The 17946-nt window shown below is 54.3% G+C and overlaps 2 protein-coding genes and 1 long non-coding RNA gene across 3 annotated transcripts; 2 read left to right on the top strand and 1 right to left on the bottom strand.

Moving 5' to 3' along the window:
- The first annotated feature begins 871 nt into the window (after positions 1-871).
- Positions 872-16572, top strand: LOC144582707 (uncharacterized). The gene is made up of 4 exons (XR_013535983.1): positions 872-975; positions 8327-8491; positions 12562-12656; positions 16436-16572. It is a non-coding gene; the product is annotated as an uncharacterized LOC144582707 (long non-coding RNA).
- On the top strand, positions 10034-11164 carry LOC144582706 (uncharacterized). Its single transcript, XM_078374540.1, has one exon. The coding sequence runs from the start codon at positions 10164-10166 to the stop codon at positions 11064-11066; it is 903 nt and encodes a 300-aa protein (XP_078230666.1). The 5' UTR covers positions 10034-10163; the 3' UTR covers positions 11067-11164.
- On the bottom strand, positions 11438-14831 carry GPR142 (G protein-coupled receptor 142). The gene is made up of 3 exons (XM_054256445.2): positions 14671-14831; positions 13470-13628; positions 11438-12423 (listed from the first exon to the last, which is right to left on the bottom strand). Exons 1-3 carry the CDS (start codon positions 14693-14695, stop codon positions 11564-11566), a joined length of 1044 nt encoding a protein of 347 aa, XP_054112420.1. The 5' UTR covers positions 14696-14831; the 3' UTR covers positions 11438-11563.
- Positions 16573-17946: the final 1374 nt, after the last annotated feature.

The raw sequence follows: 17946 nt of genomic DNA, 5'->3' as shown, positions 1-17946 counted from the left end.
TCCAAGAAGTCAGTCAATTGACTCAACTTGGCCAGGACTTGATTTGGAATTGACAGTTTCCCTAATTCTCATCCCCTCTTTCAATTTGTCTCCATTTCCAAGAAAAAGCCAAATACCGGCTGGATGCAGGGGCTCACACCTGTGATCCCAGCACTTCAGGAGGTTAATGCAGGTGGATCTCTTGAGCCCAGGAATTTGAGACCAGCCTGGGTAACATAGTGAGACCCCATCTCTACAAAAAATATCAAAATTAGCCAGGTGTGGTGGCGCACACCTGTAGTCCCAGCTACCTGGGAGGCTGAGGTGGGAGGATTGCTTGAGCCCATGAAGTCGAGGCTGCAGTCAGCCCAGAAGTGCCCAGGCTGCCCACTACACTCCAGCCTGGGCAACAGAGTGAGACACTGTGTCAAAAAAAAAAAAAAGCGAAGCCAAACATGCCCCTCTAACCAATCCCATAGGATGCGGTGTCCCCTTCCAGTGAGCTGCTTCCAGCTTCCTAGGCCCACAGCCTCCATCAGGGTACACCTGAAGCTTTCCTTTCCTTTCTTTCTTCCTCTCCTCTCCTTTCCTTCTTCTGTTCCTTTCTCTTTCTTCCTTTTCTTTCCCTCCCTCCCTTCCCCGCCTCCTTCCTTCCTTCCCTCCCTCCCTCCCTCCTTCCCTCCTTCCCTCCTTCCCTCCTTCCTTCCTTCCCTCCCTCCCTCCTTCCTTCGTTCTGTTTTTCAGGGTCTCATTTTCACCCAGGCTGAAGTTCAGTGGCACAATCATGGCTCACTGCATCCTTGATCTCCCGGCTCACATGATCCTCCCACCTCGGACCTCCCAAGTGGGTAGGACTACAGGTGCGTGCCACCACACCTGGCTAATTTTTTGTATTTTTTGTAGGGATGGGGTTTTGCCATGTTGCCAAGGCTGGTCTTGAACTCTTAGGCTCAAGTGATCTGCCTGCCTCGGCCTCCTGAAGTGCTGGGATAACAGGTGAGAGCCCCTGTGACTGGCTGAGTCACACTAAAACAAACAAACAAAAACCTGCCTTCCTTTCGTTCCCAAACAGACAGCTGTCATTTCACATGCTTACTTTATCTCATGTAAAATGTAGATTTATTAAGCATACCTCTTTTCATGTGTAAAATGTGGATTCAGTGAGTGCTAATCAAAGCCTCACAAGAATATAACCACTTGCCTCATTGCCTGATCTCCCCCCTTTTTTTTTCTTTGTTCCTTTCCCTCCTGCCCGCTCTTCCCCTTTTAAATTTTTTTGTTTTTGAGGTAAAGTGAGGCTCTTATTGCTCAGGCTAGAGTGCAGCGGCGTGATCTCGGCTTACTGCAACCTCCACCTCCTGGGTTCAAGTGATTCTCCTGCCCCAGACTCCCAAGCAGCTGGGATTACAGGTGTCTGCTAATTTTAGTATTTTTAGTAGATACAGGGTTTCACCATGTTGGCCAGGCTGGTCTCATACTCCTGACCTCAGGTGATCCACCCACCTCGGGCTCCGAAGTGCTGGGATTATAGGGGTGAGTCACCACACCCAGCCCCCTCTTTAAATGTTGAAGTCCTCGAAACTCTTTGGAAAAAGCACAGGCCACAGATCCTACCGCAACTTGTGTTTCTCTTTTTCTGGAGCACCCTTGACCTCAGCAAATAATCCTTTAAATCAATCGAGATCTGCCGCAGATCTTTCTGGCTAATGCCACCCTAAAGCTTCCCTACTCCGCCCGCCTTTGAGTCCCTCTCAAATACGAGTGGTGGTGGCACAAGAGGGTGCTCCTATGGCACTTCCTGGCCAGGGGTTCCAGCCATTTCAGTGGGTGATAGGACGTCTTCCAGCCAGCCCGGCCCCATCACCTTCACCGTTAAGCTGTTTCCGGCCCTTTTTTTTTTTTTTTTGAGATGGAGTCTCTCAGGCTGGAATGCAATGGCATGATCTCTGCTCACTGCAACCTCCGCCTCCCAGGTTCAAGCAATTCTCCTGCCTCAGCCTCCCGAGTAGCTGGGATTACAGCCGTCCGCCACCATGCCGGGCTAATTTTTTGCTTTTAATAGAGACGGGGTCACACTATGTTGGCCAGGCTGGTCTTGAACTCTTGACCTGGTGATCCACCCACCTCGGCCTCCCAGGGGGCCAGAATTACAGGCATATAGGCATAAGCGGCTGTGCCCGGCTTGTTTCCAGCCCTTTTTCACCATCTTTCTATATCCCTGGGAAACAGTTACTGGGTTCTTCTTTCATGGATAAAGAGCAGCCTCCTCCCCCAACCCCACACACAGGACCTCTAAGTCCTCTAAGAGACCACAGCCTTCCACTTAAAGTCAACTCATGTTCCTGCCCCTTCCTCCATCTAGATGCATCCCTTCCTCCATCCCACCCAGCTCCTGTGGCACTGCCTGCCCACCCCTTTCTCCGAAGAGCAGTGTGGTAAGGCAGGGGCTGTGGTGCCAGGGCATCTTGGCACACCTCTGTCGCCCCACCCTGCCCCGCCTGCTAAATATATATCTTGGAGGAGTCCAGGAAGGAGCCGCCACAGATGTGATTAACTCTTTGACCTCCAGCACCGTGGAGAGAGGGCAGGCTGGAAGGAGCAACGGGAAGGGGGTTGTACCCAAGTCCAGACTAGAGGAGACCCTGCCCAGGCTCAGCTGGGGGATGGGAGGACCCAACGCCTCACACCAGGCTGGGAGGATGAGGTCCTGAGATTCTGGGAGGGGGCTGGGTCTGTGCGAAGGAGACCCCGGTGCCCTCACTGTCGCCTCCCATCCAGCCCACCTCCACTGTTCAGAAGGAGGAAACTGAGTCAGAGGAGAACGCAAGTCTTATGACAATCATCTGGCAAAGTCAGGCCCTGACCCACTTTCTCTAGAAAGAGCTGAAAGAAGACCTCAATTCTCTTTCCTAGAGAAGGTGAGGAAGGCCGGGCAGGGAGCACAGCTTCCCCTGGGTGGGCCCCTTCCCAGGCCCCTGGAGAGAGGTGTGCAGGCCTCAGAGGGAAGAAGCAGGCAGCTGATGGCTGGCCCCTGGGTGACCCCTCCCTCACCTTCCCTTCTTTCCCAAGTGGCAGCACCCAGCTCGGCCCCTCACTGAGAGCTGCCTGTGCACCCCTGAAAGGTACCCCCGAGGCTCACCAGGCCCTGCTAGCTAGGTTTGGGGGGATGGTGGACTGGAGAGGGTTGGGGTGGGGTGAAGCAGGGAGGGGAGAAGACTCTCAGGCTTCAGAGGGAGGGTGTCAGCTCCAGGCCATCTCCAGGGTCCCCTGCCTGCCACTGCTCCTAACCACCAGGGACTTTGGCCATCTCCCCCTTCTCACCTCCCTGACCCTTTTTCTATCCTGTTGGGTGGGGCCCCTGCCAAGGCCCAAACGCCCTTGGAGGGCAGGAGGCCCAAAGCTGCTGTGAACAGGAACCACTGACCTGGGGCAGATCCAGGTGGGCGTACGGGGTGGGGCTGGCCGGACCCCAAAGATGCTGACTGAAGTCCTGGGGACCCAACACCCCCGCAGGCCAAGCTCCCTGGAGTGGGGAGGGCAGGTGAGCAGAACTCAGCCAGCAGGAGGGGCTGGCAGGACGCAGTGAGGAGGGTGGAGAGAGGAGGTGATGAATGATGAAAGGGCCTTCACACTGCTGTGCACAGGAAACCACCGAAGTCATCGGAGAAAACTTCGGGGCCCAGCAGCACCAGGGCTGGCCAACCCCAGCGTGGCAGACGTGGCTTAGGGTGGAGGAGAGTGACAGAGGGTACAAAGGCCTCCCACCGACTACTTGGTGCTGGCTGCAGGCCCGGGGCAGGCAGTGCGTCTCTGCAATAACTCGGATCTTCCTATGGACCTGGCTTACAGGCCCACTCTCCTGCTCCCTGGCCTGACCGTCCAGCCAGTCCTGCAGCGCCCCCTGCTGTCTGAGCTGACAAGGACATGCAAAAGAGGGAGGTGGGCAGAAGACCCTCCAGGGAGCTCAGGCCACCCCCACCGACAAGGAGGCCAGAAGGGCAAGATTTCCAAGACCCACCCCCCAATGCCAAGGGCTGTCCCATGGTCCCTGCCGGCCGGGACAACCAAAATGGTTCAATGTTTTATTTTTTACACAGGGTCTGGCTCTGTTGTCCAGGCTGGAGGGCAGTGGTGTGATTTCAGCTCACTGCAGCCTCAAACTCTGGGCTCAAGTGATTCTCCCACCTCAGCCTCCTGAGCAGCTGGGATTACAGGTGCCTGCCACCATGCCCCGCTAATTTTTATTTTATTTCTGGTGGAGACAGGGTTTCGCCACATTGTCCAGGCTGGTCTCGAACTCCTGAGCTCAAGCCATCCTCCTGTCTTGCCTCCCAAAGTGCTAGGGTTATAGGCCTGAACCACTGTGCCTGGCCAGCTCAATGGTTAATTTGGAAAATACAGTTTTGCTTTCTGGGCCAGGGTGCTGAAGAGATTCTGCAGGATCTCTCTGGAAGCTTGTCTTCATCAGGCCACCCACCCAGCCATTGGTAGGCCATCTCCTAGGCCCGGCCATGGCGAGAGGAAGGGAACCTGGTCACCTTGTCAGAATCAAGGGACACTCATGTCTGTGGACTTGAGCTCCTATGAAAGATCCCAGAGCAGAAGAGACAGATGTGGGTCCCTTTTTTCCAGCCAGCATGCCTCCTCTTTCACACTGAAAAAAAGAGGGGAAGGGGAAGAGGAGCAGGGAACTCACAGGGAGAACAGAAGTGAGCATGGGGGTCAGAGAGGGGCAATGGCTGCACACACCGTAGAGCCAGAGGCCAGCCCCGGAAGCAACCTGGGTGTGTTAATATCTATTCCAAAGACAAAAAGAAGTGTGCAGCTAAGGCCAGGCACGGTGGCTCACGCTTGTAATCTCAGCACTTTGGGAGGCCGAGGCAGGTGGATCATCTGAGGTCAGGAGTTTGAGACCAGACTGGCCAACATGGCAAAACCCCATCTCAAAAATTAGCCAGGCATGCCCCTGTAATCCCAGCTACTTGGGAGGCTGAGGCAGGAGAATCTCTTGAACCCAGGAGGTGGAGGTAGCAGTGAGCTGAGATTGAGATCATGCCACTGCACTCCAGCCTTGGCGACAGAGCAAGACTGTCTCAAAGAAAAAAGGGAAGGAAGGAAGGAAAGAAAAGAAATGAAAAGAAAGAGAGAGAAAGAAAGGAACCTTTCTGAATGAAAAGATACTCTCAGTGTGGAAATTAAAAGGCCCACCTCCAGGTGCCTGTTCAACAAGGTTGAATACTTCAAAAACTTCAAGATCTTTTAAGGAGAAAGGAGAGATCATGTTTAAAGATCCAAGACTGGCGTTGAGTCCTGTTACACCAGCCAAGGAGAAGAGAAGGGTGGGGACAGTTTGTATACAGTGAAGAGAAAAGTGACTTTCATCAAAGCCTGGATCCACAGCCAAGGGACACTTCTCTTTAAAACACGCATCGTTTCCCCCAACCCAAATGCATATGTGGAAGACCTAACCCCCAGTACCTCAAACTGTGACTGCATTTGGGATACAGACTTGAAACAGGCAATGAAGTTAAAGTGAGGTTGTTACCATGGGCCCTCATCCAACCCGACTGGTGTCTTTATAAGAAAAGATTAGGACATGCAGAGACGGTGGAGGTGTGCACGGAGGAAAGGCCGTGTGGGGACACAGGGAGAAGGTGACCTTCTGCAGGCCAAGGAGAGAGGCCTCAGAAGAAACCCAAGCTGCCAACAGCTTCCTCCCCACCTCCTCCTCCTTCTTCCTCCTCCTCCTTCCTTCTCCTCCTCTTCCTTCTCCTCCTCTTCCTTCTCCTCCTCCTCCTTCCTTCTCCTCCTCCTCCTCTTCCTCCTCCTCTTCCTCCTCCTCCTTCCTTCTCCTCCTCTTCCTTCTCCTCCTCCTCCTTCCTTCTCCTCCTCCTCCTCTTCCTCCTCCTCCTTCCTCCTCCTCCTTCCTTCTCCTCCTCCTTCCTTCTTCTCCTCCTCCTCTTCCTCCTCCTCCTCTTCCTTCTCCTCCTCCTCCTCTTCCTCCTCCTCCTCCTTCCTCCTCCTCCTTCCTTCTCCTCCTCCTCCTCTTCCTCCTCCTCCTTCCTTCTCTTCCTCCTCCTCTTCCTCCTCCTCCTCCTTCCTCCTCCTCCTTCCTTCTCCTCCTCCTCCTCTTCCTCCTTCTCCTCCTCCTTCAACTCTGTCACCCAGGCTGGGGTGCAGTGGCATGATATTGTGATATTGGCTCACCGCAGCCTCAACCTCCTGGGCTTGGGTGGTCCTCCTGTCTCAGCCTCCCTAGCTGGGACTACAGGCCTGTACCACCACATCCAGCTATTTTTGTATTTTTTGTAGAGACAGGGTTCTTGCTATGCTGCCTAGTCTGGTCTTGAACTCCTGGGCTCAAGTGATCCTCCCGCCTTGGCCTCTGAAAGTACTGGGATTACAGGCCCGAGCCACCACATTCAGCTAATACATTGTTGTTGAACTTCCAGCCTCCAGAACTGTAAGAAAATACATTTCTGGCCAGGCATGGTACCTCACGCCTGTAATCCCAGCACTTTGGGAGGCTGAGGCAGGTGGGTCACTTGAGGTCAGAAGTTTGAAACCAGCCTGGCCAACACAGTGAAATACTGTCTCTACTAAAAACACAAAAATTAGCCAGGTGAGGTAATGCTACTTGGGAGAATCACTTGAACCCAGGAGGCGGAGGTTGCATTGAGCCGAGATTGTGCCACTGCACTCCAGCCTGGGCGACTGAGCGAGACTCCATCTCAAAACAGGACAAAAACAAAAACAAGCCACCAAAACAGGTCTGTTGTTTAAGCCACCTAGTCTGTGATATTTTGTTATGGCAGCTCCTTGAAAACTAACGGAGTCCACCTAGTCTGTGATATTTTGTTATGGCAGCTCCTTGAAAACTAACAGAGTCCACCTAGTCTGTGATATTTTGTTATGGCAGCTCCTTGAAAACTAACGGAGTCCACCTAGTCTGTGATATTTTGTTATGGCAGCTCCTTGAAAACTAACGGAGTCCACCTAGTCTGTGATATTTTGTTATGGCAGCTCCTTGAAAACTAACGGAGTCCACCTAGTCTGTGATATTTTGTTATGGCAGCTCCTTGAAAACTAACAGAGTCCAGAAAACAATTTGTCAATCAACTTCCAAACAGCAAAAATCCTATCTAGGCTTGGGAAGAAATGAAAGATGCAAGAGCAATAACCACCCTCAGATGTTAACAGAGGATGAATGACAGGCAGTAAGATCACCCCGCACATCACATGTTGGTGGGAACTGTTAGGAAAGAAATTCAGAATTTCCAAATGATTTTCTTTAGCTAAGACATGTCAGCAGATGGGCGGGGAGGCAGGGAGAAGGGGAGTAGGATCGATTGTAAACCATTTAAGTCTTTCTCTCCTCTAAAAGACACTTGAGAGATTGGCAGATTTTTTTTTTTTTGAGATGGAGTTTTGCTCTTGTTACCCAGGCTGGAGTGCAATGGCGTGATCTCGGCTCACCACAACCTCCGCCTCCTGGGTTCAGGCAATTCTCCTGCCTCAGCCTCCTGAGTAGCTGGGATTACAGGCGCACACCACCATGCCCAGCTAATTTTTATATTTTTTAGTGAGACGAGCTTTCACCATGTTGGCCAGGCTGGTCTTGAACTCCTGACCTCAAGTGATTCGCCCACCTCTGCCTCCCAAAGTGCTGGGATTACAGGTGTGAGCCACCATGCCCGACTGCCTAAAGCATTTTCTTAGGAAAATGTGATACCGGTTCTCAACTCTGGTAAGCCCAGCACTGGAGAGGTCTAAACATTGTAAAGCATCCCGGGAGTGGTCTGCCTTAAATCTTCTACACTTGAGAGCGCCTGCAAGGTGTGGGGTGAACCGGCAATGGAGTCTCAGTGTTGCTCTTGACCAGCTTTGGGCTAGGGCCATACCATTTAACCTCTCTATCCATCAGTTTCCTAAATTTGTAAAATGCTTACAATACTCCGTATGCAGGGTCATTTGAAAACACTGACATTGCCCCAGGCTGTTGGTACAAGTGAGGTTATAGCAATTTCACACCGGGGTTATGGCGGCTCAATGTAAAATTGCCTCGACCAGCCTGGCCAGTGTGGTGGAACCCCAACTCTACTAAAAATATAAAAATAGGCTGGATGTGGCAGTGTGTGCCTGTAGTCCTAGATACTCGGGAGGCTGAGACAGGAGAATCACTAGAACCCGGGTGGTGGAGGCTGCAGTGAGCTGAGATCGCGCCACTGCACTCCAGCCTGAGCGACTGGACAACAGAGTGAGACTCCATGTCAACAAAACAAACAAAACAAAACAGAACTGAACCCAGAGCCTCCGCAACAGTTTCTGGATGTTCCTGTTTTCTCAGGTGCTCAGAGACAGGTGAGCTCGTCTTGCAGCTGGCCCCCTGGAAGACAGCCCCCCACAGCGGAGGAAGGCACCCTGTTTCTGACCTAGCCCCAGCTGCTGTTGCCAACCCTGGAGACAGACGCTCTTCCCGGATCCTGGGTTCTCTCCTGCAGGGTCCCTACAGGTCATTCCATTTAGTTCTTCATCTGTGGCACTTTCTGCTTTCTTCCCATGCCTGCTTCTGTAGGGCAGACTCACACAGACAGGGCTGGGGGATATTGTCTGGTCCTCCGAGGGCCCTTCTCCCCCTGTCTACCTGCATTTGCATCCCCCTCCTCCTTAAGCAAGGATTAAGCCCAGGTGCCTCACCCCTGCCTGGGGACACATCTGCGAGGGCACACGGGGCGGGGGGGAGGCGGGGAGTCCTCCGTCCTCAGCACCCGCTCAGGTCAGTGTAGACCACCCTGCAGCAGAAATGCTGGGTTTACAGGTCCTTAATCCTTTCCCTGAACTCGGCACCACAGGTGTCTTGAAATTCAGAATACATCAAGGCAGAGGAAGGTGCTGTGTGGATCCTGTGGTACTCGTTCCATCATGATTCCGTGAGGGGTGGACAGTGGTGCATGGTCACTCCGCTAACGGTCCTGGGTGGGGCTGGCAGGATTCATGATCACAGGACAATGTGGGGAGCAGAAGTCACCTCACATCAGTTCAGGTCACGGTGCGTCACTCAATGTGTTTGTGGCAAATTTTGGAAACAAGTTTTGGGTTTCAGAGCTTTTTGGAGTTGAGGATCCCAGCTAACACATTGGAGACCTGCATTATCCTCTTTCTGGGTGTGGCTGCACCTCCCTGTAGGAGGCTGCACATTCCTACGCTGGGGAGAAGCAGAGAGGAAAGGTGGAAAGCCAAGCGTTTATTCTGCGCTGACTGTATGCTGGGTGCACATCCAGCTCTTTGACTGATGTCAGTCCACTAAGAGGGTGGGGGCAGGTCTGAACCTCTCATTCAGGACAAAGGTCAGCTCAGCCTGACCAGGAAGCAGGAAGTGGTCCTAGCTCAGCTGCTAATGTGTTTACTCAGGCTGGAGCAGGTGGGAGAGCCATCTGCTAATCTCTGGCAGCTGCTGCTCCAGGATGGCTGAGAGGGGCCCTGGAGAGGCTCCTTGGAGAGGCCGGGGATGCTGAGCCGAGCTCCTCATGGTCTTGATCAGCTCTGCCAGCTCCTGCCTGCCAGTGGTGGAGGAAAAGACCCTTCCCCAAGGGGCGTGTGCTCAGGGGCCTCAGCAGAAGCTCAGGGTCATCTCCAGCTAGGTCCTCCTTTTCTGTCATCCTAGTGCCCTGGGCTGAGAGACCATTTTCTTTCTCCTCATTGGCAACAACAAAAACTACAGCTGCAGAGCTGGTTCTGGGCCCACAGACCTGTTCTGGCTTAGGGCAGGGGGTAATGTGGACTCGAACCAAAGTGTTGGAGACCTAAGAGGTTGTGTCTCCTGGGGCTAGACAGACTCGGGCCTGGGCTCATGGCATCCAATTTAAGATCACCCATTTCTGGCTGGCCCTGGGGGTTTCTGGCCTAGACCTAGCTGCTGTTGCCAAGCATAGAGCCCCTCCCATTGCTCAGCTCAACCTCTTTGATTCCCCCAGCCCAGGAAATGCCTTGAGTCCGGTAGATACCTTTCTTTTCAAACTCTGGCATTGCCACTGGGAGCTGAGAGGTGATCAATTCAGGGAATGAGAGACAGGCACTAGGAAACGGGGGAGGGCTGGAGATAATTCACATCCATCTGTCCATCCGTCCATCCATCCATCCATCCATCCATTTGTCCTTCTGTCCATCCATCCATCTATCCATCCATGCATCCATCTATCCATCTGTCCATCCATCGATCCATCCATCCATCCATCCATCCATCCATCCATCCATCCATCCATCCATTTGTCCTTCTGTCCATCCATCCATCTATCCATCCATGTCTCTGTCCATCTATCCATCTGTCCATCCATCGATCCATCCATCCATCCGTCCTTCTGTCCATCCATCCATCTATCCATCCATGCGTCTGTCCATCTGTCCATCCATCTATCCATCCATCCGTCCATCCATCCATCCATGCATCTATCCATCCATGCATCTGTCCATCTGTCCGTCCATCTGTCCGTCCATCTATCCATCCATCCGTCCATCCATCCATCCATGCATCCATGCATCCATCCATCCATCCATCCATCCATCCATCCATCCATCCATGTGTCCATCCATCTATCCATCTGTCCATCCATCCATCCATCTATCCATCCATGCATCTGTCCATCTATCCATCTGTCCATCCATCCATCCGTCCATGCATCCGTCCATCTGTCCATCCATCCATCCATGCGTCCATCCATCTACCCATCTGTCCATCCATCCATCCATCCATCCATGTATCCATCCATCCGTCCATCCATCCATCCATGCGTCTATCCGTCCATTCGTCCGTCCATCCGTCCATCCATCTATCCATCCATCCGTCCATCCATCCATCCATGCATCCATCCATCCATCCATCCATCCATCCATCCATCCATCCATGTGTCCATCCATCTATCCATCTGTCCATCCATCCATCCATCCATCCATCCATCCATGCATCTGTCCATCTACCCATCTGTCCATCCATCCATCCATCCATCCATGCATTCGTCCATCTGTCCATCCATCAATACATCCATTCATCTGTCCATCTGTCTGCCCATCCATCCGTCTATCCACTGTAACATCCATCAGTCTGTCTGTCAATCCATCAATCTGTCAATCCATCGATCTGTCCATCCATCCGTCCATCTATCTGTCTGTCCATCCGTCATCCATCCATCCATCTATCCACTCTAACATCTATCAGTCTGTCTGTCAGTCCATATGTCTGTCCATCCATCCATCTGTCCATTTTTCTATCCATTCAACCAACATTAATCTAGCATTCATGATAAGCTAGGCAAAATGCCCTTTGCAAAGGAATGCCCACAGCACTGATGCTATTAACCTATGCCTGGCAGAGCCCTTTCATCTTCCCAGGGAATAGGGATCACTGATGAAGCAAATGTAACAGTTGGCTAAGTTGTCCTCCTCTCTACCTGGGAGCTACACCCAAAGGAGGGGCCTCCACCCCCACCCAAGGAAAGCAGTGTCGATAAACATTTTTTGGGCACAACTTCAAAGGCCCCAGTGCATGTGGCTATGAACCACCCTGAGCTCCCCAGCTGGGCCCCCTCCTCTACACTTCTGCCCCTTTGGGGAGTCCTGGAGGCTCCATCACAGGCTTCACTGCCATGCCCGCGGGCTGTGACGCCAAAGTGCATGGCAGGTAGACGTCGTGGATGACCTGTCGGACAGTGGCCCGGAAAGTCTTGCTGACAAAGCAGTAGAGGCCAAAGTTGACTGCTGTGTTGAGCATGGCCACCATGTTGGCCACGTCCAAGGCCAGGTGGACCCTCCAGTCCCGGTGGACAGGGGCCACGTACATGTGGTAGAGCATGACGAAGACCCGGGGCGCCCACAGGAGGGTGAACAGCGTGGTGACGCCCAGGAGGATGGCTGTGCTCTTGCCTACCCGCGGTTGGCCCCTCCTCCGTAGCTGGTGGATGATGGCTGAGTTGGTGACCAGGAACACGCCACAGGGGATGAAATAGACAGTGAGGCAGTGACCCCACTTGAGGACCTCATCCATCGTGCTGGGTGGGTCAGCCTCTCTCCACACATCCAGCCACCAGAAGAAGGGGATGCCCGTCAACAGGGCAGCACTGAGGACAGCAGCAATGGCCCGGCGGGTCCGGCCTGGGGACGAGGTGGCGCGGTGGTGCAAAGGGTGGCACAGGGCGCTGTAGCGGTCCACCGTGAGCAGGATGGCGATCCAGACCGAGGCGTGGTTGGCAGCAAACTCCAGGATGTTGGCTGTGCGCACCACGGCCTGGGGCACCTGGCGGGCCAGCACGGCTCCCTGCAGGAGAAAGCCTGCGAACACGATGACCACCTGGGTGATGATATCTGAGGCCGTGAGTGCCAGAAGGTAGTAGTAGGAGGGCTTCCTGGTCCTGGTGGCAAGGCGGGCCAGGGCCACTGCGGTCAAAAGGCTGACTGATGGCAGCCGAGGTCAGGGAGGGGAGAGACACAGGCATCAGAAGAGAGCTCCGACTGCTTTCCAATGTGTCACTGTTGCCCCTCCCCACCTTCGTGTGTGGAAGCTGTGCTGGCTTTTCCTTTTCCTCCTTCCAGATCCTTCTGAAACCCCACTTTGCCCATGAGGCAATCCACACCAGCTGTGCCCTGTCCATCCACTGCAGGCCACTGGCTGCTCCCGTTACACACAGGTAAGTACACATGGCAGGGTGTCCACGGAAGCCACCTGTCCTGGCTGCGTGTGGTGGCTCACACCTGTAATTCCAGCACTTTGGGAAGCCAAGGCAGGTGGATCACCTGAGGTCAGGAGTTCGAGATCAGCCTGGCCAACATGGTGAAGCCTCATCTCTATTAAAAAATATGAAAATTAGCTGGGTGTGGTGGCACACACCTGTATTCCCAGCTACTCAGGAGGTTGAGGCAGGGGAATCACTTGAACCTGGGAAGTGGAGGCTGCAGTGAGCAGAGATCACGCCACTGCACTCCAGCCTGGGTGACAGAGTGAGACTCCATCTCAAAAAAAAGAAGCCACCTGTCCTATGTCATTGCCCTTCAAGTCCTTTTTAGGTTTTCTGTTTCCTCCAGAATGGAGGCATCCCTGGGTACAGGCACATGGGTTTAGCTATCTGACTTGGGGAAACCCCCAGGGCTGAGGCCACCCATCCTCCTGGTATCCACATACCTACCTCCGCCCCAGGCTCTGCTCTCTGAAGGCATGGGCAGTGCAGGGAGCTGTGTATGGAGCTGAGTCAGTTCCTATGTGAATTTCATTACCTAGGAGAGTGCTCAGTGCTGGGGAAGACTTGGGTTTAGCTGTGAGCACCCCCGATCCTAGTGCCTCACTTTTATTCCCCTCCAGTGACCCAGAACACCCTCATGGCAAGGAAAGACCAGGGGTTTACAATCCAGGGCCTCAAGGGTCAGCACAGAGGACTGGCACCCACTGAAGAAGTATCCCCATTTCTGGCCAAGCCCAAGTCCCCAGACCCCAGCTCCCCACTCACCAGGCAGCCCCAGCCCCAGCAGGACACTGTAGTAGATGACAGGGATGACACCAGCCACACATGGGGACCTCTCTGGGATCTCTGGCCAGCGGCTTTCAAACTCCTGGCTCAGCCCACTGCCATTGGGTGTGGGCAGCAGGGTGACCCATGGCTGGCCGGCTAGGAGGGGAGGATGGGGAGAGTCAGAGCCTCCAGTCCATTTGTTTTTCTTTTCTTTTTTCTTTCTTTCTTTTTCTTTTTTTTTTTAGGAGCAGAAAGTTTAATAGACACAAAAAGCAGAATGAGGGGAAAGGCTTCCTTATGCTGAGAGAGTGGGTTGCCCAAGAGAGGGTCTCTGCCTCTGGTCTATTTCTAACCTGGCTGGGCAGCAGCCCTGCCTTGACCTGGGGTCTTTCTAGTCACCCTGCTCTGTGCAGACCCTTTAGTCAGACCCAGCCAAGTACAATGTCTGTTGCTGTGAGAATTCTTGCTAAGACCACTCTCACCCTCACCCCCACCCCACCTCACCCCACTCCCTCAGTGGCCGGGTCCTGCATTGATGGGAAGTCCCTGGTAGCACAGCCTGCTGCCACAGAGACCACTGCCCCCCAATGGGTCCTCACCCTGCATGCAGAGCAGGGGCTCTGAAACAGGGTCATGGGGCTCTTGTGGAGACGCAGGCTCCTGGGCCTCCTCCAGGCGGGCTGAGCTGGAGGGTCTGAATCAGGCTGCAGTAGCTTGTAATCAGCATCCTGGCAATTCTGACCCAGGTGATGCCAGCCACGCACCGGGACCTATCTGGGAGATCCACAGTGGAGGCCCCAGGGCTGCACAGCTCCACTCAACAGCTGCCCTCTCTAAGGAGACTGTTGCTAGGGCCCCTCTTTTCTAAGCTAAAGAGACCCTCTTCAGAGGCGAGCACCACTGAAGCTGGAATGGCCCAGGTCTGCAGATGGGAAAACTGAGTCCACAGGGCTAAGGTGGCTGGTCTAGGATGAGCGCAGTCCGCAGGCTCCGGCCCCTGTTCCCCTGAAACCACACTGCACATGTCTTTCAGGGTGAACTGCAGCTACTCGTTTCCTGCTGAAGCCGGGGTCTCACTGCTCATTCACTGTCAGCTTCAGCCTCCCCTCTCCACCCTCTAGGTCCCTAACCCGCCTCCTGCTCCCTCCGCCTTTCCACCTTATTGCCTCCCAGCTCACCCCATTTCAGGATGCCTTACCTGTGTGTTGTCCTATAAGCCCCATGCTCCGGGGCCCTGAGTCCTGGGTCACCTGTGGCTTCTCCTGGGGGGTCCCCGCAGCTCCCTGTCAGCTGCACCCCTCACCCCTCCGCTCTCTAAGGGTTGTTTGCTCCATGGTCCTTCCGGAGACACTGAGCCTGTTAGTGTAGGGGGCGGGGCGAGGGGAGGAGAAGGAAGGAATCGGTGGGCAGGGAAAGGAGCTAGAGGAGATGCTTATGGAGCAAACTGGGGTCCCCTAAGGCGCAGAGGCAGGGGAAGGGGAAGGGGTCAGGCTGGGCGGGAGGCTTCAGCTTCAGAAGAGTTGGGCTGAGGGTGGCATGGGGTTCACAGGTCTGTCTATGCCTGGGGGAGCAGGATGGGAGGATGGGGGTTCTGGGGGGCTGCCTCCCACCTCAGGGCACTCAGTGAGCTGGCTTGGGCTCAGCTGGGATCACACCCTGGGCTGAGGACTTTGGGGACTGGCAGAAGGACTCAGGGTCTTGACTCTATGAGCATCCAGACTGAGAGGCATTCATACTGTCAGGGAAGAGAACGACACCCTGTGAGGAGTTAGGGGCATGGTGCCAGGTAGGAGGGGTGAGGCTGCCGAAGACAGGGCTATGATCCCAAGAGGCCTAGGGGGCCAGGTGCACAGGGGTCAGTCCTGCAGCGGCCATGTGGGGGAGGTGGAGGCTGCCTCTGGGAGCAGCCAGACCAGGCTGCCAGCAGCGGGTGCTGGGAAACTGTGGCCCCACAAGCTGTTGTTTTCCTGGTCCTGGTGAAATGGACCATCCTTCAAGAATATCGATCCCTGGCAAATAAACACCAGCCAGTGCCATCAAGCACTCAGAAGAGGCGGGAATGGCTCCCCTGCCCTAGGGAAGGAGTGGTCAGAGCAGCCCACAAGTGGGAACCGGGACATGGATGCCCGGTGGACAGCTCAGGGCTCAGGCCCCCTGGAATGGTCTCCCACGGCCTGTTCTCTGGGGATGCGGCAGAAAATATGGCAGGGAATATAGGGAGCTTCCCGGCTCGGGGAGTTAGATCCCACCTGTAAGCCTGGAACTCAGGACGCCAAGGCCCACTGGGATACTCACAGCTGACGCCCTGCTTCCCCCTGGTGGCCACATCCTGACCCTGCAAGCCTGAAAGCCCCATGGTTTGGCCAGGCGCCCTGGGTGGCACAGTGACACTGGAGAGGGGGCTGCCTGCTCAGGACAGGTCCTCTGGTGGCGAGCTGGGACCCCAGCCCCAGAAAGGGCAAGTAGCACAGATGATACCCCAGGCCACCACCTCCTTGCAGCAGGAGACTAGGGGTGAGAGGAGGCAGGACCTCTCTTTAAGGAGCTGCCACGGATGAGGGGGGACAAGGAGGGGTCCTGCCAACATTTATCGAGTGCCTACCCTGTCCCTATACTGTGTTTTAAATTTTTATTTTATATATAGATATAGAGAGAGTTGGGGTCTCATTGTGTTGCCGAGGCTAGTCTGGAACCCCAGGTTTCAAGTAGCCCTTGTGCCTTGGCCTCCCAAAGTGCTGGGATTACAGGTGTGAGCCACCATGCCCAGCTGACTGTTTTTCTGAGGGATGTACATTTGATTGGAAACCTTACATATTCTTCAAGCAGAGTGCAATGGTTTCAGCCAAGGCTCTCGCACAGGCTACGCAGGAAACTAGAGCTCCCTGGATTCAGAGCGAGGAGAGGGAGAGATGGAGGAGGGGGGCTACGTTTGCTAACGTGATGTCCCATGCATGTCCTTCCAGCAGCTTAGAATCCCACCCCATGGAAGGCCTGTTCTGGGAGACAGCTGGATCCATCTGGCAGAAACTGCTGGAGTCCCTGGATGTTCTTCTTCGGAGGTCCCAGCTGCCCCGTGTGACCCCTGGAATGGCTGAGGCAAGTGTGCTGGCTTTTCTGCGCATGGGACACCATGGATTTGTCTTCCTCAGTACATGTTTCCACACCCAGGACAGCAGTGATGCCCTGCAGGGCAGTGTGGTCCTGCTGGCTCTTTTGCACCCACGGGCAACGTCATAATGATCATCGCCAATGACGTTGGGATCCCTGGTTCAAGAGGTGAAGGCTGGAAATGTTCAGCTCAGTGGCAGCAGCAGCCGGCCACTTCATCAGCCAGCACACACCCTGTACAGTGGCGCAATCTTGGCTCACTGCAACCTCTGCCTCCTGAGTTCAAGCGCTTCTCCTGCTTCAGCATCCCAAGTAGCTGGGATTACAGGCATGTGCCATCATGCCCGGCTAATTTTGTATTTTTGGTAGAGATGGGGTTTCGCTATGTTGATCAGGCTGGTCTCAAACTCCTGACCTCAGGTGATCCGCCCACCTCAGCCTCCCAAAGTACTAGGATTACAGGCATGAACCACCATGCCTGGCCAAGAGGCGCCCTTCTTAATGGCGGTGATTCTTTCCTACATGGTGTGGTATCAGTGGCCAGGGTAGGCTGCTAGCCCACGGTGGAAGGGATTCTATCTGCTAAGGCTGACACCTCTGAGCCAGCCTGGGCCAGATGAAAGATTTTCTGAAGACACAGCCGCACATCTGGGCCTTTTGGTCTCAAGTCTTCAGCCATGTTCAGTTCAGCCACAGCTACCAAGCATGAGCAGCAGGTGGGTCATTCCATTTCCCCGTCCCCACACTTCTCATCCTCATAGCTGCTCTACAAGAAAACTCTAGTTCCCTTCATTTCACACAAGAGGAGACCCAGGATCAGAGAAGTTAAGCAGCTTGGCTAAGGTCACAGAGCTGTGTGTGGCACTGGAATTTGAACTCAGGCTCGTTTCTTCCTTGGAGCTGTTCACTTTGCACTCCCTGCTACAGAGGGAGAGGCTCCTGTAAGCTCAGTTTTCGGGGAGATGGCAGCCAGGGTCAGATGGATGACACTCAGATGGGGAAGAGTGTGACTGAGGGTGCTGATCAGGACAGTGGAGGTGCCGGTGCTGGGACAGCCTGGCTTCAGGGGGAGCATCCTGCAGGGTGTGAGTCACTTCAGGGAAAGATGACAGGGATGACACCAGCCACACACGGGGACCTCTCTGGGATCTCTGACCAGTGTTTTTCAAACTCCTGGCTCAGCCTGCTGCTGCTGGGTGTGGGCAGAAGGGTCACCTGTGGCTGGCCAGCTAGGAGGGGAAGATTCCTTCTTTCATTTTTGGTATGAGACTGTCTCACAGTCACCCAGGCTGTGGTGCAGTGGTGTAATCATAGCTCACTGTAGCCTCAAACTCCCAGGCTCAAGTGATCCTCCCTTCTCAGCCTC

The sequence above is a fragment of the Callithrix jacchus genome, chromosome 5, assembly GCF_049354715.1.
Source record: "Callithrix jacchus isolate 240 chromosome 5, calJac240_pri, whole genome shotgun sequence".
Classification (NCBI taxonomy): domain Eukaryota; kingdom Metazoa; phylum Chordata; class Mammalia; order Primates; family Cebidae; genus Callithrix; species Callithrix jacchus.
Note: the sequence above shows the minus strand (reverse complement) of the source record. Positions and strands in the feature narration are given on the sequence as shown.